The following is a 23120-nucleotide window of genomic DNA, read 5'->3' on the forward strand; positions in this document are numbered from 1 at the left end:
CTGCGTTGCGAAATCTGATCGCCCAGGAACTTCAGCGTGGATGTCCCAAAACAGTACTTGGACCTGTTTAGCTTGAGGCCATGTTCATGTATGCGTCGGAATACTTTCTTGAATCGCGACACATGTTCCTCTGGGGTTGTGGACCAGATTATGATATCGTCAACGTAGACACAAACCCCTTCTATTCCCTCCATCATCTGTTCCATGATGCGATGGAAAATCTCTGATGCCGAGATGATGCCAAATGACATTCGGTTGCAGCAGAATCTGCCAAAAGGCATGTTGAAGGTGCAGAGCCTTTTGCTGGATTCTTCAAGTTGGATTTGCCAAAATCCTTGGGATGCGTCCAATTTTGTGAAGAAGCGCACGTGTGCCATCTCACTCGTGATTTCTTCCCTCTTAGGGATGGGGTAATGTTCCCGCATAATGTTTTTGTTTAGATCCTTGGGGTCAATGCAGATGCGTAGGTCCCCCGAAGGCTTCTTTACGCACGCCATCGAGCTGACCCAGTCGGTTGGTTCAGTGACCTTGGAGATGATGCCTCTTTGTTGTAGACTTGTGAGCTCTGTCTTCAGGCACTCTCTCAGTGGAGCAGGGAAACGTCGTGGTGCGTGGACCACTGTCTTGGCATCAGGCCGCAGTAGAATCTTGTTATCGTGCAGCAGCGTGCCCATCCCGCTAAATACATCTGGGTACTGGGTTAGGATGTCGTGAATGCTGGCCTGAAGATCCGAATGGGACAGCATTGTGGTGTAGACCCTTTGAATGAAGTTCAGTTGCTTGCAGGCAGGCGCACCTAGCAGGGACGCTCTGTCTGGTTTAACAATCTCAAAGCGTAAGCTTGCTTGTGTGTGTCGGCTGGACACCTGCAGATGGCAGGACCCCAGTGCCTTAATCGCGTTTCCATTGCAGTCCAGGAGTTTGCAGGCAGCTGGAAGGATTGTGGGGGGCTTCTTGATTCTCTTGAAGTCCACCTGCAAAATCAGATTGGCGGAGGCACCTGTGTCCAGTTTGAACTGGATGGGGCAGTGGTTGATCTTCATCACTGCATGCCATTCGTCCTTGGAATCCACAGCCAGGATTGATTGGACTCGCGATGTGTCCGGTATGGCGTATTCGCACTTCGTAATAATGCCCACTTGGTAACTGTTGTCCAGGTATTCATCATCTGGATCCATCGCACTGCCTGGATCAGAGTCATGCATTCAGCGTTGCACGCTTCTGATGCGCCGCTGTTGGAATTGGGAACGCTGGCTCCTGACTGGCGGTGCAGATCTGCACAGGGCTGCACAGTGGTTTGGTTTCCCACAGTTTAAACAGCGTTTGCCTCTTGCAGGGCAGTTTTTTAAAAACTGGGTGGTGCCGCAGTTTGCACGCGTTATGGCGTTGCCGTCATGACGCTCAGTGTGTCGTTGCGCATGCGCGGTGCGGTTCTCGGACGTCTGCACCTGCACAGTGCGGTTTTCGGCCACTTCGTGTTCCCGATCGCATTGCGCATGCGTCGGGCCCCGGGAAGAGCGCGCAAAATAGCTGATTTCGTCAATGTGGAGGCGCTGCATCCGGGAGATGGCCTGAACACTCTCCTCCTCGTGGGAGGCTTGTTTTTCATTTTCTGCCGTTTTGTACTGTGAATTGCGATTTTTAGAGTGCTCATGCACAGTACACGTTTCAATCGCGACTGGCAGGATCATGTGCTTGATTTTCAACAATTGCTCTTGCAGAGGATCAGAGTGGACTCCAAAAACGATTTGGTCTCTGATCATGGAGTCAGTGATATCACCGACTGTTGCAGGATTGCGCTAGCAGTCTAAAGTTAGTCAGATAGGAGTTGAAAGATACGTTTTTACCTTGCATCCTCTGTTTGAAGATGTAGCGCTCCAAGATTTCGTTGGTGTCCACCTCTCAGAGGCTGTCGAATTTGTCCAGGATGGTTTGGTACTTCGTTTTGTCCTGCCCTTTGGAAAAGTGAAAGGAGTTGAAGATCTCTATCGCATGGTCACCCGCAATGGTGAGTAGAAGAGCTACCTTCCGAGCATTGGTCGTGCCATTGAGGTTGGAAGCTTCCACGTATAGTTAAAATTTCTGCTTGAATGATCGCCAGTTGGCACTAAGATTGCTGGTGGTCCTGAGCTGATGAGAAGCCTGAATCTCGTCCATTGTGCCTGTATTCAGTAGCTGGTTGTCACGTATCTTGCTGAGAAATAGATTGAACAGTCTCTCCCGGTATCATGTTGTGTTATGCTGCTTCGCATAACACAGGCTGCTACTTGATGCAGTCTAAACTAAAGGATGCTCCAGACTCTGAAATGAGTTCAATGGGTTTATTGAAGTATTAACACAGTTCTCAAATGAGTTTGACTCTGCTAATCTAACTGTAGTAATTCAGTCTAACTGTACAAGCTTGCTCTAAGCCCCGTGCTGGGGTGTGATGCTGCTGATCAACCCTGTCTAACTCTCTCGATGACTGTCTGTGGAAAGAGGCAGGGTGTGAGTGTCTCATTCATTTTATAGTGTTTATGTCATGCCCCCTTGTGGTGATGCCACCTCTGAGTGCCCTGACTGCCCATTGGTTGTGTCCTTTTCTGAGTGTTCATTGGTTGCATGTTTGCATATCATGACACATTACCTTGCCCATTTTCCTTTGTACTCTCAATTTTCACAGTTCCAATTTCACAGCTGACTCCCTTCAGGAGTCCCTTCATTCCATTAGGTATCCTCAGACACTTCCTGATCTGACTTCCTTTAGGCTTGGAGAATTCCTTCATTCTAATTTCATCACTGTTGGGCTCGTTTGCTTTTGTCTTGGACAAGCACATTAACTTATTACCAAATCTTCCAGTTTTGCAGCTTTGTGAGGGCAGGAACATGCCAATTAACCTAGTGCCTTTATTGCTAGTGGATATTCTGTTTTCTGGGAATTCTAGAAGATTTTATTGGAAAACATTAGACACTTTCAACATGATAAATTAAAATTTAAAAATGTAAAAAATTAAAAAAAACTTTACAGAGCGAACATCTAAAGCATCTACCTCATCAGGATCCTCAGATATTCCATGCTCAATGAGATATGTTCGACTGACTGTACCTTATTGTCAAGTAGATTACTTACTCGACATTCCTAAGGGTGATTTTCTGATTGATCCTTGCATTGGAGATTGTGATGTAGATGTGCAGTGCAGTCAGTTGGAGCATTACATCGTCTGCAAGATCACCACTGAAGCGTTCTTTCATCACGTCGCTGCAACTCTATGGAAGGAAACCAACGACACTCGAGGTTATCCAGTAAATATTAAAAACACAGAAGAGCTCCATTAAACTGTGCATCTTTCTCATGATTCAAGTTTTCTTTTTTCCTCTTATGAAAATGTTTGTTCTTCCTGGATATAGTTGCCTTCTGGTAAACGTTTTTTGTATGTGAACCCAGACAGGGCCAGGCTATTGGACCAAAGGCAGTGGTGGGGAGGTGGGGTTTAGAATGGGGTGTTGGTGGGAAAGGGGAAGAGCAGCTCAATCCTATCATTACTGGGAATACACATGCATTTCCTAGCAGCAGTCAAAGGACAGTAGATAGGAGCAGGAGATAGAGCTAATTTTCTGCTCACTAGCCAGGAGGCATTGAGATCGTTGACCCTGCAACTGAAGTTGTATAACTCAGCACAGTACATAGTTTGAACCTGGGTATCTTCCTGATTTGCAAGGCCTTATGCCACATCGGACGGTGCATTTGTAACCATTGAAGAAAGATTCCAAGAGTCTTTTATACCAATCGTCTGATATCGAATCATAGAATCGCTACAATGTAGAAGAAGGGCATTTGCCCTATTAAGGCTGCATCGACCCTCTGAAAGAGCACTCCACCCAAGCCCACTTCCCCACTCTATCCCAATAGCCCTTTAACGTAACCTACACGTCCCTGGACACTAAGTGATCAATCGATCTAACGTGCACATCTTTGGACTGTGGGAGGAAACTGGAGCACCTGGAGGAAACCAAACACAGACATGGGGAGAATGTGCAAACTCCACACAATTACCCAAGGTCAGAATTAAACCCTGGTACATGTGCCTCTATTGTCTCTATTGTCAGGCCATATGAATGATCTTTTCCTGTGTGCGTATATTTGATGCTATGGACACCAGAGGCGGTATTCTCCAATAATGGGGCCATGTCTGCACTCCAGCATCAAAATGCAGGCGAATCCAGAAGCCCAGAGAGTTCTCCTACCTGAAGGGGGCTAGCAGGGCCCCGGAGTACTCCTCGCTGCTCCGGTTGCCGATATGGGGCCCCGCGCTTCTGGTCGGGGGTCCGCGCATGCGCAAGGCGGCGGCCTGTGTTGGCCGCTCCGCGCAACACGCGGACCCACACCGCGGACCGGCACCAAAAAGATAGGCCCTCCCCCACCCCCTGAGATCACGGGCGCCCGCGGATCGGTGGCCCCTGATCGATAGCCTGGCCGTATGTGAGGCCTCCCCCAGTGAAGGATCCCCCCTTCACCACAGCCGCCACTGGCCGTGCTCGACAGGCAAAACGTGGTTAGAACCACGCCATCGTGCATTTATGTGTTAGCATTTATGGTAGGACAACGGAAAGCTATTTACGCTCAGCTACATACATATTATCCTAAAAACAATATTTCAGTCAGCAAGATTTCAACAACTAAATGCCAACATATTGAGTGTGGTAATGTCATACAACATTACTTTCAATAGCCTTTCTTTTTCTTTAATTTTTCTAATTAAGGGGCAATTTAACTCGGCCAATCCACCTACCCTGCACATTTTGGGTTGTGGGGGTGAGACCCACGTAGACATGGGGAGAATGTGCAAACTCCACATGGACGGTGACTAGGGGCTGGATTCGAACCTAGGTCCTTGGCGCCCCGAGGAAACAATTCTAACCACTGCGCCACAATGCCGCCCCTACTCCAAGAGCCTTTCTAGGGAGGCGTGCCTAAAAAGGATAAAGATTTTCATTTTCATCAGCAACATTTTACTATGTCACTCAAATATATGAATTGACAGGTTGCAATTTCAAAATTAAAAAAGGTGCCAGTTAGTTCAGTTGGTTCAATGACCAGCATGTGGTTCAGAATGAGGCAAAGAGTGAGGCTTCAATTTCCGCTCCATCTAAGGTAGCTGTGGTGCCAGCTTTACCCGAGAGTGGAAGGCAATGGCAGACCACCAGTAATAAAGACATCCTGCCACTGCTAAAAATGATGCAGGGCAAAAACATCAGCAGACAATGAGCCAAAGGCTTGCCTTTGGGCAAAGCGCATGTCAGTTTTGTAAATGTAGATCGATCTCCTGAAAATACTTCTTATTGTACAAGATTGATTGTTGAAATCTAGAAAAGATGTATCATTATATTAACATACTAGTCATGGCTGTAATGCAAGGTAGAATGTTCAGTAGTTGTCTCTTTGTAAACTATGCTCCAGAATTGATTACCTTGGATAAGTGTTTTCTAAGACTTTTAGGAAAGAGTTGCCATTTTAGGGAATGGTACTGATCCAGTGAAAATAAGCAATCTTATCCATGCATACATCTCTGTGGAGTGTTTTACTATCGGGAGTTTTGAAACAGGGTGGATAATGTTACATCTATTTAGGATGATAAAATAGTTAATTCAATGTGGGAGCTGTGTGGCAGTAAATGAATTGATCATACACAAATTCAGAGTGTGCTTCCAAGATATTAAGTATTCTGAGTGTAGAAACCCAGTTCGATGGAGCATGAACAGATAATTGTGAATCCAGCTCTCATACAGCCTTGTTGTGACAATCTGCCTATAACCATTGAAGTGTGGTACATTAAAGTGAAAGCATCTCTTCTCTTTGTAAAGCTATCTCTACAGTCACTATCACACACAGTCAAGCTATCACCTCAACTAAAGAGAGTAAACATCTCCACCTAACCAATGTTCAAGCTGTGACTATACAGACCAGGATGTCATACAAGTTAACTTCCTTGGTTTCATGCTGCCTGTCATTTCTTTAGCAGCTTGCTCCAGGCATCAGAATTTACTCCCAAAACAAGGTGCAAGTCAGGATCTCTCTCTCTCCTAACAATACTTCTTCATACATCAGTTGTGAATCATTACCTACTACTGATGGAATTCTTGCCAGAACAGGAATTTCAACCTGCAATATGAAATGACTGACATTGTTCAAAGCAGCGGCAACATTGAAGGAGGAGAGAGAAAAAGAGGGGCAGGGTTGCATTATTAATAAAAGATTCTATCACAGCACTAGCATGTAAGGATGTTCGAGGTCATAACCTAGACTGAATTAAGGAATAACAAGTAAAGTAATGTCCTTGATTCTCTTTTTGGAACTTTCTGTTTTTATAAAAGAGCTGTTGACTTTTAGCCTGGATTTTCCTTTGAACATCCCCAACCCCATCTAGAGGTGGTATTGCAAATAAAATGGGGCAGAGAGGCCCTCCACCAAAAGTCTATCCCCAAAATAATCAATGTCATTTTTATCCTATGATCCTGTTGATCTGCCTGATAGAAATGTGCCCAGTTGTATTTAACTGAAACAGGAGGGTGAAGCCAACTCCCCAGAGTATTTTATTACATTTACACTCACCATCGCCAAGGATCGCCAATAAAAAGGCAGCGATTCGGAGTCTGTATGGTAACTGCTCAGAGCGGAAAAGACAAGGGGCGCGATTCTCCGCCCCCCACACCGGGTGGGAGAATAGCGGGAGGGCCTCCCGCCATTTTTCACGCCCTCCCGCTATTCTCCCCCCCCACGCCCGACCCACACCACGAATCGCCGCTCGCTGTTTTTTATGGCGAGCGGCGATTCTCCGAGGCCGATGGGCCGAGCGGCCGGGCCTTCATGCCCGTTTCAACACGGCAGCAAACATACCTGCTCACTGCTGTCGTGAAACGGGTGCCAGATGCCCGTTTGGGGCATCTGGGGGCCCAATTGGCACAGCAGTACCACGGCCGTGCTAAGGGGGCCATAGGCCCACAATCGGTGCCCACCGATCGCGGGCCTCTCCGCCGCCCCGCAAGATCAAGCCGCCACGTGAGGGAAAAGACGCCAACTGCGCATGTGTGGGTTGGCATTGTCCAACCTGCACATGCGCGGCCGACGTCATCGGTCGCGTCAGCTGGCGTGATGCTTGACGTGCGGCCTTGACGACGGTCGTCAAGGCCGCGCCGCCGTGATGCACGGGGCCGCGCTCCTAGCCTCGCCCGGGGGTGAGAATCGGCCCTGGAAGTGGGCGTGAAGGCTGCCATGGGTCACGGCCTGTCCCACGGCAGCCTTTACGGGTTTGCGGAGAATCTCGCCCACGGAATGTGGAAGGTCACATTGCTGTTTTGTTTGGCAGAACTTCTTTTACTTTGTGCAATTTTTGCAAGTTTTTTTTCGTCATTTATCCATGGGATGTGGGCATTGCTGGGCCAGCATTTATTGCCCATCCGTGAAAGTATTTAAGAGTCAACCACATTGCTGTGGATCTGGAGTCACATATCGGGCAAACCAGGTAAGGATGACAGATTTCCTTCCCTATAGGAGATTAGTGAACCAGATGGATTTTTACGACAATTGACAATGGGTTCATGGTCATCTTTAGATTTTTAATTCCAGATTTTTTAATGAATTCAAATTTCACCATCTGCCATGGTGGGATTTGAACACAGGTCTCCAGAGCATGACTCTGGGTCTCTGGATTACCAGTCCAACGACAATACCACTTCGCCACTGCCTCCCCATAGTTTACAGAATGAGAGAGCCTTCAACTTTTTCTCAGTGGTTGTATGCCTTCAGTCATGTTATCCCTGAGGCTATAAAAGCTCAATTTCTAATCCTTATCACCTTCATAAAAGGGCTTCATTTACCCAATGTCCAGATAATGAGTGATGCAGACCACCTCATTATGTCTCTTAATACAAACTGCCTGTGGAGTATTCATAATGCGATTATTCTTAGGCAATCCAAGTTCCTTCAGTGCTCAAAGTGATAAGGGGCTGGTCGGATAACTGAGGCACTGGTTTTAATCTTGATTTTACAATAAAGGACCAGAGGATGAAAGATTTCTCAGTATCAGATCACGTGGAACAGACCATCAGGATCCTGAAGTCCCATTTCCAGTCCCTGGACTGGTCAGTGAGAGTCCTTTAGTATTGTACAGTAAAGGTTCCCAGAATTGTAGTGGCGTGTTGGATCGTCCATAATTTAGTCGTTACAAATCGAGTGGGTTTTTTAAGCACGCAAGTTGAAAAGAGAGAAGGTGCTGCTCATGATGAAGAAAATTTGGGCCTGGACATCTTGATGTCAGCATCACATGCTATCAGCACATGTCATCATGAAGGAAACAATGGTCTAGTTCTTCCAATAAAAAATATTGCCATTGATCTGGATAACACAATGAAGCTTGTCAGGATCCCTTGTCTTGCTCTTATATAACCATTCAGCTAATCTTTATGACCTGTATTACCCTCACTGCGAGCGAACACGTAAAAACATCAATCACCAAGTAAGGAAGCGTCATTGGACGAGCTGTACTAACCAGACTCGCAAAAAACGCACATGTTGTCCTTTTGTTCTGCTACTAAACCGGAGCACCCGGAGGAAACCCACGCACACACAGGGAGGACGTGCAGACTCCGCACAGATAGTGACCCAGCCAGGAACCGAACCTGGGACCCTGGAGCTGTGAAGCATTTACGCTAACCACCATGCTGCCCTGAGAGGTTGAGAGACTTACAGCTGGAACTGTTTAAATGGAGCTGTTGAAGACTGAGGTCGAAATCACTTCAGTAAAGTCAATGGGCTGGGTTCTCCACTGTCGGGATTCTTGTTGTGCCAGCAGCCTGGGGATTTCCCGACGGCGTGGGGCTGCCCACAATGGGAATCCCCATTGGCCGGCTGGCGAGAAGGAGAATCCCTGGGGGTGCGCCACATCAGAAATCCGGTGCTGTGGGACGGAGAGTCCCACCCAATATCTTTGAAGAACCTGCATTGTCATTGAAACATAGAAACTAGACTGGGCCAACTAGGCCTGTATTCACTGGAGTTTAGAAGAATAAGAGGGGATCTCATTGAAACATATAAAATTCTGACAGGGTTGGACAGACTGGATGCATGGATGATGCTTCCTCTGGCTCGGGGCATCTGGAATAAAGGGTCACATTCTCGGGGTCGGCCAACTAGGAATCAAAGGGTGGCGAACCTGAGGAATTCTCTACCACAGAAGGCTGAGGAGGCACATCATGAAATATATTGAAGAGAAGAAGGAAATAGATAGATGTCTGGACTCTAAAGGCATCAAGGGGTTTTGGGAGACTGCGGGTGTATTAGCATCAGCCCCGATCAGATTGAATGGCAAAGCAGGCTCGCAGGGCTGCATGACCCACTAGAACCATAGAATCCCTACAGTGCAGAAGGAGGCCATTCGGCCCAGCAAGTCTGCACCGATCCTCTGTGAGAGTACCCTTAACTAGACCCAATTTAGGGGCTGGTTTAGCACACTGGGCTAAATCGCAGGCTTTTAAAGCAGACCGAGGCAGGCCAGCAGCACGGTTCAATTCCCGTACCAGCCTCCCCGAACAGGCGCCGGAATATGGCGACTAGGGGCTTTTCACAGTAACTTAATTGAAACCTACTCGTGACAATAAATGATTTTCATTTCATTTCCCGCACCCTATCTCTGTAACTCCACTTAAGGACAATTTAGCATATCCAACCCATCTAGCTGCGTATCTTTGCACTGTGGGAGGAAACCGGAGAACCTGGAGGAAACTCACTCAGACACGGGAAGAATGTGCAAACTCCTCACAGACAGTCACCCGAGGCCAGAATTGAACTTGGATGGGTCCCTGGTGCTGTGAGGCAGCAGTGCTAAACTATGCCACCGTGCTCCTTTTTTCAATGTTTCTATGTTAATGTTTCAGATCAATGATCTTTCATGGAACTGAAGATAGATAGAAATGTGACGACATTTCAGCCAGTGAAAGGGTGGAGAGGGCAGGAAGAAGAAAGGAGAAGTGATAGGTTATGTGATAGATTTTGTGAGCTCAGTCTAATCTTGTTTCTTTCTTTGTTTCTTCATGTTGAATTCAGATCGTTTTCATGGAGCAATTCACAGCTCACCTGGACACAACCTTTTTTTCTTTACTATGTCCTCTGCTCTCTTTTGCTATTGCATCATGAAATATTTTGTTATTTAATCTCCTCTGGTCCGCACTCTATCACAGACCTTCTCCTTGTTCTTCCTGCACCCTCTTCCCTTCCACTGATTTAAATTTTCCTATGTTCGTACTTTCTTCAGTTCTGATGATAGATCATTGCTATGAATTGTTGGGTGGAATTTACCCAAGTCCCTGTTGGTGGGTTCAATGTGGGGGGGTGGGGGGGGGGGGGGGTGGGGGGGAAGAGTGGAACATGGCGGAACGCAAAGAAACTGGTTTCAGGCCAGTGAGAATTTCCTGCCGGATCCTCCATTGGTGCCTGCCACAGCGGGTCGGAAAATCCAGTGGAGGCTGGCGTGAAATTAATTCACATCTTGCTATTGGGATGCAGATGAAGGTTTGTCTGGAATCTTCCACCCACTCCTGAATCTCTGCAATGCTGGCCGGAATGCACATCTGCGTGCAGATGTCAGGATTCATCTGAACAATGCCTGGTGCTGCCTCCCAAGTTCAGCCTGGAGGCCTTTGGCAAGACTAGAGCCCAGTACATCACAGCAGAGAATCGTGGATGTATCTGCAGGTGGATCATACAGATTCGGTGTCCTGGGTGGGGGGGGGGGGGGGGGGGGGGGTTCCATCTTCTAGCCTTAGAATGTTCCTGGAGATCCATTTTGTATCTCAGGAGGTCCATCTTCTAACCTCAGGACATCTATCTCCATTTTTAGGAGAGGTCCACCTTCTTTCTTCAATAGTCGGTCATGATATTGGCCGCATGTTGAACATGGCGCTCGGGCACCACGACAGATTAAGTGCCATCAGCCCTGCCACAGAATACAGCACAAAATACTCAGTTGCATAATTAATAAGGTCAGGACTGGAGAATACGGCATGTTTTACCGCCAGCTTCCGCGGCAGGAAATGCTCCATGTTCCCTTTCTGCCAACAGACTTAGTCCCAGAATGGGAGAATTCCACCCATTAACTCTGTTTCTCTCCACGAACGCTGCCTGACTTGCTGAGTTTTTCCAGCTTTTCTTATCTTATTGTTTTCTACCTCTTGGTCCATTGCCCTATAGGTTACAGCACTTCAAGTACATATCCAAGCACTTTTGAATTACGATGAGAGTTTGTCACTCTATCACCCTTTCAGGCAGTGTGTTCCAAGTTCACCCCTGGATGAAAACATTTCTCTTCAATTCTCCTCTAAACGAATTACTTTAAATCCCTGATAATGAAATTGGGTCCTTCCATTCCAGTCTATTTAGGCCCCTTATAATTTAATACACCTCAATTAAATCATCCCTCAGCCTCCTGTGTTTCAAAGAAAAAAACACATTGCGTGTAGCATTGTCACTGCCACAAGGGGAAATGGCATCTATCCCTACTCCCTATGGTGCTGGCACAGGCTCAGTTGTGCTAATGGGTTGAATGATACAGATTACAAAGTTCCAAGTAAGACTCTGAAGAGACAATCTGAAGTATTAACTTATTCTTTTTTTGACACTAAAGACAGGTTTCCGGCTTGCATCTCAGCATGCTATGCCTCCTGTCCTCTATTTAAGCAACTGTTTATAAGCATTTGTTTATGATGCCATGATCAATCTGCATATACAGAAACAAGAGGATTGCCTCAGCATTCATTGCATTCTATTCTGAATATTATCCTGGCCTGAACAATTAGTTATTTGGATTAGATGTAGCTCCAGAGTAAACTGGGCGATCCCCCATGTTGCTTGGTCCTTGGATCACAACATTAGATTGTCAATGCCATGTAGGTTCCATCCACTCTGCTTCCTCACGGCGCCGAGGACCCAGGTTCAATTTCGGCCCTGGGTCACTGTCCGTGTGGAGTTTGCACATTCTCCCCGTGTCTGCGTGGGTCTCACCCCCACAACCCAAAGATGTGCAGGATAGGTGAATTGACCACACTAAATTGCCCCTTAATTGGAAAAAAAAGAATTGGGGACTCTAAATTAATCAAAGAAAAAGGTTTGAATCCTCCTCTGGCCAACACTGTTGGCCTGGCGTATCAACTATGCAAAGATGGAGCTACTCATCTGCATTGTAAATATTCATCCAAGAGATTATCTCCCCAGCATGCCCAGCCAATCAACCAGTGAGGTGTATCTGGTGGCCTGGATATTATGCATATTGTTTTCCCACATAGTTGGTGGGGGCTGCTGATTTCTGCCGAGGTTTTAGTAAGAAGTTGTTATTGACTACAAAGTTACAGGCTGTGACGCAGTGAACGACAACTGTTGAAATAGGATTCTCATGATGCCCCATTACGGCCAGTAACTGATCCTCTGGTAATGTTCTCGACCTCTCATGTTCCCATGTTGAAATAAAGTCAGACCTCATTTCATCACAGGATCCTAGTTTGCACATATTGAAGACCCTTTTGTTTCTCCTTAATGAGAGACCGATCGGCTCCAATTCTTTCTTCTGTTAAAATTCTGGTTTCTTGGAATGCAGTGAGTTTGGGGCAGGATTGTCATTTTAATTCCTCATTCAAACCTTTCCTGTTCTTGGCTGGCTGCTCAGGAGTAAAATCGAGGTCAGTGATCCAGGAATAGTACCGTGATGATTTCATAGAGTATTTCCCACACTGACTAAATATATTGAGCCTTAATTTGTTGTAGCAGGGCAATGGATGGCATCTGCCTTTAATTAGATTTGCCCATTTAATCCTGATGATACTTCGCAGCACAAGAAGCTGTAAGTTCAAGCTGATAACATTGCCAAAGGAAACTAGGCATCTGAGACCTGAGAGAACAGGGCAAGCAACTGTGTATCTGTTTATAGTAAGACGTCTTACAACAGCAGGTTAAAGTCCAACAGCTTTGTTTCGAATCACTAACTTTCAGAGCGCAGCTCCTTCCTCAGGTGAATGATTCACCTGAGGAACTTTATTTGGTTTCAGTTTTACAGCAACACCCTAAAACATCTTTGGGCAGGATTCTTCGGAAACCGGCGGGGCGGGCAACTCTGGCGCGAAGGAGTGGCGTGAACCACTCCGGCGTCGGGCCACCCCGAAGGTGCGGAATCCTCCGCACCTTCAGGGGTTAGGCCAGCGCCGCAGTGGTTTGTGCCACATTGGCCGGCGTGGAAGGGACTTGCGCCATGCCAACCGGCACCGAAGGGCCTCCACCTGCCGGCGCGAGTTGGCGCATGCGTGGGAGCGGCAGCGTGTACTGGCGACATCCCAGCGAATGCGCAGGGGGAGTTCATCTCCGCTCCGGCCATCGCGGACTGTTACACCAGCGGGTGCGGAGGAATAGAGTGCCCCCACGGCACAGGCCCGCCCGCAGATCGGTGGGCTCCGATCGCGGGCCAGGCCACCGTGGGGACACCCCCCGGGCCACGTCTCCCTGCCCCAAACCCCCCCCCCACCGAGGGCCCGGCGGGGGGATGGAGAATCCCGCCCTTTATCTCTTAGCGCTGAGATAGAACTTTATATTCATATTTCTACATCATCCATTTCCTTCTCTTTTATCATTCTTTTGATTTTTTACCTCACTCATTATTTTTCCTGTTGATGTATGTGAAACAGTACTAAAATAGATTTTCAGGGACATTGTATAATTTACCTTTGGGGAACAGGTGGAAACAGTAGAAACCTTTCCTCAGGAGATTAAATGGGTCAGATATATTCTATAATAGATATGATGACACAGAGTCATAGAATCATACAGCACAGAAAAGGCCCTTCGGCCAATAGCGTCTTCCCCGGTCAAAAACAACCACCTAACTATTATAATCCCATTTTCCAACACTTGGGCCATAGCCTTGTATGTCCTGGGATCGCAGAAGCACATCTAAATACTTCTTAAATGTTATGAGGGTCTCTGCCTCCACCACCTTTTCAGACAGCGAATTCCAAACTTCCATCACCCTCTGGATGAAAAAGTTTCCCCTCACAACTCCTCTAAACCTCCTGTTCCTCACCTTAAATCTATGCCCCTGGCCATTGACCCATCCAAGGGGAAAAGTTTCTTCTTCTCTACTCTCTCTATGCCCCTCATAATTTTATGCATCTCTATTATGCCCCCCCACCTCAGTCTCGTCTGCTCCAAGGAAAACAATCCAAGTCGATCCAATCTCCATAACTAAAACTCTCCAGCCCAAGCTACACTCTGGTAAATTTCTTCTGCACCCTTTCCAGTGCTATCTCATCCCTTCATTAATATGGATTCCAGAATGTTTTATACAGTTCCATCATAACCTCCTGCTAGTAAACTATATGTTTTGGTTAATAAAGGCAAGTCTCGGTTAATAATGGCCTTGAACCTGTACCCCCTTGTAATTAACACTTCCACTCTTGGAAAAAGCCTCTGACTATCCACCCTGTCTGTGCCTCTCATAATTCTGTAGACCTCTATGAGGTCTTCCCTCAGCCTTCGTCTTTCTAGTGAAAACAATCCTAGTATATTCAATCTCTCCTCATAGCCAACACCCACGAGACCAGGCAACGTCCTGGTGAACCTTTTTTTAATAAATATTTTTATTCTCCTCCTTTTTCACATTTTGATCCAAATTTACACCCACCAACAATCAACGGTTAACAATGTTAATCCCCTGTTGGTGAACCTTCTTTACACTCTCTCCAAAGCTTCCATGTCTTCTGATAATGCAATGCCCAGAACTGCACACAATACTCCAAATGCGGCCTAACCAAGGTTTTTTAATATAAATTTAGAGGTCCCAATTCATTTTCTTTCAATTATGAGGTAATTTAATGTGGCCAATCCACTTACTCTGCACATCTTTAGGTTGCAAGCGAAACTCCGCCAATTTTCATGTCACTGCAAATTTATTAACCAGCCCACCTACATTTTCCTCCAGATCATTTATATACACTACAAACAAAAGAGGTCTCAGCACAGATCCCTGCGGACCACCACTAGTTCCAGATCTCCATTTGTAAAAACACCCACCGCTATTCTCGGTCTTCTATAACCAAATTAGTTCTATATCCATCTAGCCAGTCCACCCCTAATCCCATGTGATTTTAGATTTTGTACCAGTCTGTCCATAGAAACTTCATCCACAGTTCTTCCCTCATTAATTTTCTTTGTCGCCTCTTCAAAAATGTCAATCAAGTTGGTGAGGCATGACTTGCCCCATACAAACCTATGCTGCCTGTCACTAACTAGTCCATTTTCTTCCAAATGTGCAAATATCATGTCCCTCAGTATCTTTTCCAAAATCTTCCCCACCATGAGGTTAGATTGACTGGCCGATAGTTTCCTGGTTTATCCCTTCATCCTTCTTGAATAATGGTACTACATTGTCTATCCTCCAGTTCTCCGGCACCTCTATTGTGACCAGAGAGGAATTGAAAATTATTGCCAGCATCCCTGCTATTTCCTCCCTTGTTTCACTCAGCAGCCTTGGATACATTTCATCTGGCCCTGGAGATTTGTCTACTTTTAAACCTGCCAGACAATTCAGAGCCTCCTCTCTGCCTATGTTGGTCTAGTTAATTTTATTAAAGAGGCTGGTTTAGCACACTGGGCTAAATATCTGGCTTGTAATGCAGAACAAGGCAGCAGTGCGGGTTCAATTCCCTTACTGGCCTCCCCGAACAGGCGCCGGAATATGACGACTAGGGGCTTTTCACAGTAACTTCATTGAAGCCTACTGTGACAATAAGCGATTATTATTATTATTATTACAGTCCTTCTCCCTGATTTCTACACCCACACTGCCCCTCTGGTGAGTGAAAACTGACACAAAGTATTCATTTAGAACCCTACCTCCATCCTCCGATTCCACACACAAATTACCACTGTGGTCCTTAATGGGCTATACTCTTTTTCTGGTTATCCTTTTACCCTTAATGTATAGAGGATGTACAGAGGACTAACCCTGATGAGCTTCATGGGCTTTTCACACCCACGTTTTCTGATATTATCATGTGTTTAATGCATGTCTGCAGTCTTCAATTTAGCTCATTTACCCTCAACAAAATCTCTGAACTCCCGCTCCCATACTTAGCTCACCTGAGCATACAGGTAGTCAAATGCTACAGGATCTCTCCTCAGAAGGTCCACAGGATCCTTTGGAAAGAAGGTGATTCTGAGGATGCATTTCATGGTGTTAAAGTGACTACGCTGCACAACCTAAAGGAGATTCACAACAGAAATTGAAGACAGGACAGATGCATTTGAGTTTCAGTAAAAATGTTAAAGTAAGCAATTCACACTCCATGACAAATGGAAGTTAGCCAATTCATAAAATTGCAACTTAAAACAAGTATTCACGAACATATCAAACTTTAAGAACATATTTTATATAGGCCAATGTCAGTTTGGTCTGTTTATGCTCTGCACATGTCTAATATTTACACATTAAATTTGGGCTATAAAATTTGAACAGATATAAATACGGGTTATTCAAAGCTAGAGTACCCTGGATGACTGAGGGATATTGACGATAAAATAAGGAAGAAAAATGGGGTGTATGATCCATGCCACAATAATAATAGCAATATAAATCAGGAAGAGTATCTCAAGTGCAGAGGAGAGGCTAAGGCTGGAATAATGAAGGCTAAGAGAAAGCATTTGGAAAGGATAGCAGGCTGTGCCAAAACAAATAGCAAAATGTTCTTAAAATATCTTAATGGTCAAAGATTAGTGAAAGATTGAGTGGGGCCCATAAGGGACAAGCAGGGTAAACTGCTCACTGAAGCGGAGTATGGCAGTGATACTAAATGAGTAATTTGCTTCTGCCTTTACCAAAATAGAAGATGGCGACAATGGCCCAGTTGAAAATGTGGGTGTTGAGCAACTGAATAGTGTAGTGATAGCTGAAGAAAAGGTAGAGAAGTTGCCAGGTCCAGATGTGATGCAGCCTAGATTGCTGAGAGAGGTAAGGGAGCATATTGCAGAGCCCTTGACAGAAATTTTCCAGGCCTCTCTGAACACAGGATTAGTCCCAGGAACTGGAGGATTGCAAAGGTGATGTTGTTGTTTCAGAAAGGGTCAAAGGATAACGCAGGAAACTACAACCTGTCAGCTTGACATCAATAGTGGAAAAACTGATGCAGGCCATAATACGGGATGAGATAAGTATACATTTCGAGAAAACTAAGTTAATACTACACATGGTTTTGTCAAGGCCATGTCATGTCTGACAAATTTAATTGAGTTATTTAATGAGGTGACACAGGTAGTGGATGAAGATAGCGCCATGGATGTTGTTAATTTGGACTTTCAGAAAGCATTTGATCTGGCAGGTTGCCACATGGCAGGTTGGTTCGCAAATTAAAGATGTTTGGGATTGATGGGTCTTTGGTAGCATGGATTAGAATTTGGCTAAGAGATATGAAACAGAGGGTAGGTATAGATGGGCATTTATCAGGCCGGAGACGAGTTGAAAGTGGTGTTCCCCAGGGCTCAGTTTTTGGGACTCTTGCTTTTTCTGATTTATATAAATTATTTAGATGTGGGTTTTGAGGGCAAAATCTCTAAATTTGCAGATTATACTAAGGTGGGGGGAATAGTGAGTTGTGAGGATGGCGCTGAGCGACTTCAGAGGGACATTGACAAGTTGGCTAAATGGCAGATGAACTTCAATGGAGTAAAATATGAGGTAATGCATTTTGGTTGAAGAAACATGAGAAGACAATATAGGCTCAACGGTACAACTTTCAGGGGAGTACAGAAGCAGAGGACCTTGGGGTTCAAGTTCACAATTCTCTGAAGGTGGACAGGCAAGTTGAAACAGTTGTTAAGAAGGCTTATAGGATCCTTGGTTTAAATATAGAGGCATAGAGTATAAAAACAAGGAAGTAATTCTACACCTCTACAAATCATTGGTCAGACCACATTTGGAATATTGTGTTCAGTTTTGGGAACCTTATTTAAGGAAGGATTTTAAAGCCTGAGAGAGAGTACAGAAGAGATTTACTAGAATGATACCAGGAATGAGAAATTTTAGATAGGACTTGTTTTCCTTGGAGCACAGAAGGTTAAGAGGTGACCTTATTGAGGGGTTCAAAATTATGAACAATTTTTACAGAGTAAAGAAAGATATTCTGTTTCGGCCAGTTGGTATGTCAGTGACTAGGGGTCATAATTTCAAGATGGTCAGCAAGGAGTGAGGAGAAACTTCTTTACTCAGAGAGTTGTTCGGATTTGGAATGCGGTACCTGGGAGCGTCGTGGAGGTGAATTCCAAAGGAGTTTTCCAAAGAGATCTGGATACATATTTAAAAGTGATGAATTTAGAGGGCTATGGAAATAGGGCTAGGTAGCTCTTTTGGGAGTTGGTGCTGACATAATGGGCCAAATGGCCTCCTTCTGTGTTGTAACTAACAACATAGTTGCAGGATACTCAGCAATTTAATGGGTTACATATTGCTCTTTCACCACTGTCACATGGGGGGCGCGGTAGCACAGAGGTTAGCACTGTTGCTTCACAGCGCCAGGGACCCGGGTTCGATTCCCTGCTTGGGTCACTGTGAGGAGCCTGCACGTTCCCCACGTGTCTGCATTGGTTTCCTTCGAGTGCTCTGGTTTCCTCCCACAAGTCCCGAAAGACGTGCTGTTAGGTGAATTGAATCTTCTGAATTCTCCCTCTGTGTACCCCAACAGGCGCCGGAGTGTGGCGACTAGGAGATTTTCACAGTAACTTCATTGCAATGTTAATGTAAGCCTACTTGTGACACTGATAAAGATTATTACTATCATTATGTGATCCAAAGCATTCCTGTCTGATAGTTTAAAAACTGCTCCTCTCACAACCAACTCTAGGTAATAAGAAATAGACACTGAAAGATCCTGCTTCGGAGATCATAAAGTAGGCTTCATAGTCTTGCGTATATTGACAACTCATAGCTATGTGTATATATATATATATATATATATAGAGTGAGGGTACAAGCAGGGAGCTGACTTGGTCTTAATACATTTCTGTCCATCTCCAGACTGACCCTGGATCATGTGCTTTGGTACATCGCTGTGTGGGCAGTACTGTACTCAGTCCCATATTAACCCGGTATGTACCAGACTCAACTACGCCCAAGTATTTTTCCATGGACATAGAGTTATTTTAGTTTACTTCAATCTTATGTTGTTATAAGTCTTATGCATTTACCTAATTATTACAACCTTAATGCTATTTCAACATTATTACTGTCTTACTGTCACAGTATTAAAATTAACAACATTCTTGCTTCTTCATCTCCCCCCTTCAAGTCCTTGAGCCTAGAGGTTAAGGGTAACTGGAGGCTTTATAACCCTTCATCTGGTTAGCCGTTCTGTCAGGAGAGTGGTCGGTTCTGGTGTTTCTGGTTCTTGTTGTTGGCTTGGAGGTTGGACTGGCACCTGGGCATCTTCATACACAGTCCTCAATTGTGCAATGGAGGGAGCCTGTCCAGGGAGAGGGCATAGGCTCCTCCTATTGTGTCTGGTTGTGCCCTCCGGCCTACCAATCTGGTAGTAGTGGGGTTGGTTCTCGTTCTGGCGGTGGACTGTCCCTTGTTTCTTTAGGTTCGGGATCCAGAGCTTGTTATCCTGCTGCAGCTGTGTCAAATGTCAGGTGCAATGCTGTCCATTGTAGGTAGAAGCTTGCTTCTATTTGTAGTACTGCCCTTTTGTTAGTGCAGCATGAGAGACGTTGGTTTCCAGCCCTGGCAGGACTTTCTTTAGCAGGATTGGGAGGTGAGTACAAAGTTTCCTGCCGGTCAGGAACTCGGGCAGGGACAAGCCACACTGTAAGCGGTGGACCTGTAGGTGATCAGTGCAGCCTGAAAGATTTTCTTCAGGAGGACCTTCAGTTTATGGACCCCTTGTTCCGCTTCATTGTTTAACTGCAGATATCTTGGTAAGCTGGTGCAGTGACGGAAGCTGGCTAAAGCTGCAAAGTGTGTCAAGCATTCATTAGAGAACTGAGGGAATTTACCTGATATGAGCTTGTCCAGGATTGCATGGCTTGTTAACATCTCCTTGAGTGCTTTGATGATCATCCCTGTGGCGGTTGTATGAAGTAGCTTTACCTTCACCCATCTGGAGAAGCAGTCTGTGATAAGGAGGAAGGACCTGTCATTGTAAGCAAACCGATCTATGGCCAGCCATTCCCACAGCCTGTTGGGGAATTGCAAGGGGATGAATGTCTCCCTTTGGCTGTGGAACTGAAAAACACAAACCTGGCATTTTGTGATGATCTCTTCTATTGCTTTGTAGGTAACTGGCCACCAGATGGCGGATTGGACCCTGCACTCAAAGAGCCCCAGATGATCCTGGTGTATCTTCTGAAGGACATCCGCCTGCAGAGAGACTGGAATGACGGACCACTCATCTTAGGCCAGGTGACTGGTAAGTATCTTTGCTGTTCGAGCCACATTTTGGCTGAACCACCATTTGGTTTATGAGACTATCCATCCCTGTTGGCAGTATGTACGGATGTTGACCACCCATAGTGTTCACATGTATTTTATCATTTTTTATATTGGAATGTTTAATTGTGTTGTATTTTTTCAGTGTAAGGTGCCATCTGTCCTTTCCTGTTGTACAGTCAGTACATTGTTTAATATATGTAGCTTACTGGCCGAGCTTGCAAAAAGCGCATTGTCATGTCAATTTTTGTTCCTGCAAACTTGCATATGCTCCTAATTCTTTTGACTGTGAAACCAGGAGTTAGATATTTATGATGTTCAACATTTTCACTGGTGTTCATAGTTTGGTGGTTGGGGATGGATGGTTTCTTCATAGGGAGGAAAAATATTCACGTAGAGTCCGATTTGTGATTTAAAAAATTGTAAGAATTAATAGATGGCATGGTAGCACAGTGGTTAGCACGGTTGCTTCACAGCTCCAGGGTCCCAGGTTTGATTCCCGGCTTGCGTAACTGTCTGTGCGGAGTCTGCACATTCTCCCCAGCTTCCGTCACTGCACCAGCTTACCAAGATATTTGCTCTTGGTGGGTATGTTGGAGTCTGATCGTGCTGGCTGGTAGGAGTTTGGTGGTGGTCTGACAGCAAAGGTCTGACAGTTCAGAAAAGAAGGCAACATTAATGGCAGCACGGTAGCATGGTGGTTAGCATAAATGCTTCACAGCTCCAGGGTCCCAGGTTCGATTCCCGGCTGGGTCACTGTCTGTGCGGAGTCTGCACGTCCTCCCCGTGTGTGCGTGGGTTTCCTCCGGGTGCTCCGGTTTCCTCCCACAGTCCAAAGATGTGCGGGTTAGGTGGATTGGCCATGCTAAATTGCCCATAGTGTCCTTAAAAAAAACTAAGGGGGGGGGGGGTTGTTGGGTTACGGGTATAGGGTGGATACGTGGGTTTGAGTAGGGCGATCATTGCTCGGCACAACATCGAGGGCCGAAGGGCCTGTTCTGTGCTGTACTGTTCTATGTTCTATGTTCTATTTTGTTTTGTTTTATTAATTCCTGGGATATAGCCATCGCTGGCTAGCCAGCATTTATCGTCCATCCATAATTGCCCTTGAGAAGGTGATGGTGAGTTGCCATTTTGAACTGCTGAGGTCTATGTGGTGTAGGTACACCCATAGTGTTCATAGGGAAGGATTGTCAGGGTTTTGACCCAGCAACAGTGAAGGAACAGTGATATAATTCCAAGTCAGCATGGTGAGTGGCTTGGAGGGGATGTTTCAGGTGGTGACGTCGTTATGCATCTGATGCCTTTGTCATTCTAGTTGGTAGTTATCATGGGTTTAGAACGTGCTATCTGAGAAGCCTTGGTGAGTTTCTACATATATAGAGTGAGGGCACAGGTATGGATCTGACTAGGTCTTTATACAGGGAGAAAGTGAAATCTCCACACAAATAGTTACTCAAGGCTGGAATTCACCGGGTTCCTAATGCTGTAAGGGAGCAGTGCTAACCACTGTGCCACCCCGATTAGAATGGACACTTTGGAGATTTTGGAGAAGACATTATTGGAAGTTCACTAGCTTGGCTCTTGAAGCGGATCAACAGTGATCTTTTCTCTGAGCTGTTTCTTCATCTTTTGCTGCTTCTGATGGAGTTTGATGGACGTTGAAAAGTGGACGAGCTGCTGGTCTTCCAGAAGTTGTCTGCACTGGTCATCACTTTGGTGATGAGTACCCTTTTAGTCTTGGGATCGGATGATGATAAAGTCGATCAAATCCTAGTGCTTTGATCGTGGATGTCTCCAGGAAGCCTTGAACTTGTCTTTTTGGCGGAACAGTGTGTTACTGATGCCAAGCTGGTATTCCGTGCATTTGGCGAGCTGGAAAACCCTGTTAGAGTTGCAATTCCCAACTTCTCCCTTTCCGATGGTTCCTTGCCAGATTTGTGAGTCCTTTCTAACCCTGACTTTGAAGTTCCCAAGGAGGATGATCTTTCTTCCTTATGAATGTTGGAATGTATGGTATCCGGGGTGGAGTAGAAGCCTTCTTTGGAATCATCGTGGGCATCAAGGGATGGGGCGTAGGCACTCATGATCGTTGCCTGATAATTCTTGGCATGTTGTAGATGCTGGGTCATGAGATGCTCATTCATGTCGACAGGGAGCTCTGAAAGTCTGTTGACGAGCTGGTTCTTGATGCAAACCCAATTTTGTGCATCCTAGAGTTGATCATTGGGTTTTCCCCGTCAGAAGAAAGTGCGACCACTGCCCTCTTCCCTCAGTTGCACTTTGCCTGCTCTTTGGGTCTCTTGCAGGGCAGCGACATAAATATTGAAGGGCCTGAGTTCATGGGCAATCAATCCATTCTGATTTATTGTTTTGCTGATTATCCATGAGGGTTCAAACATTCCAGATTCTAAAATTCAATTTAACTTTGATTTTCTGACCGCGGGTAGATGAATTTGCTGGATACCGTTTTCCAGCCAGGTCCGGGACACAAGACTAATTTTAATGTGGAATGCTGGCGTTGGACTGGGCTGAGCACAGTAAGAAGTCTTACAACACCAGATTAAAGTCCAACAGGTTTGTTTCAAAGCAGTGCTCCGAAAGCTAGTGATTTGAAACAACCCTGTTGGACTT

At 45.7% G+C, this 23120-nt stretch overlaps 1 protein-coding gene across 5 annotated transcripts in view; it reads right to left on the bottom strand.

The window, feature by feature from the left end:
- Nucleotides 1-23120, bottom strand: part of frmpd3 (FERM and PDZ domain containing 3) — a 648120-nt gene that overhangs the window by 95343 nt on the left and 529657 nt on the right. For all 5 annotated transcript variants that reach the window (XM_038775294.1, XM_038775295.1, XM_038775293.1 and 2 more), the window contains 2 exons: nt 16151-16270; nt 3110-3246 (listed from right to left, as the gene is read on the bottom strand). In XM_038775294.1, coding sequence (XP_038631222.1) covers nt 3110-3246; nt 16151-16270 — 257 coding nt within the window. The remainder of the gene's footprint in view (nt 1-3109; nt 3247-16150; nt 16271-23120) is intronic.

This window comes from Scyliorhinus canicula, chromosome 17 (genome assembly GCF_902713615.1).
Source record: "Scyliorhinus canicula chromosome 17, sScyCan1.1, whole genome shotgun sequence".
Taxonomy (NCBI): domain Eukaryota; kingdom Metazoa; phylum Chordata; class Chondrichthyes; order Carcharhiniformes; family Scyliorhinidae; genus Scyliorhinus; species Scyliorhinus canicula.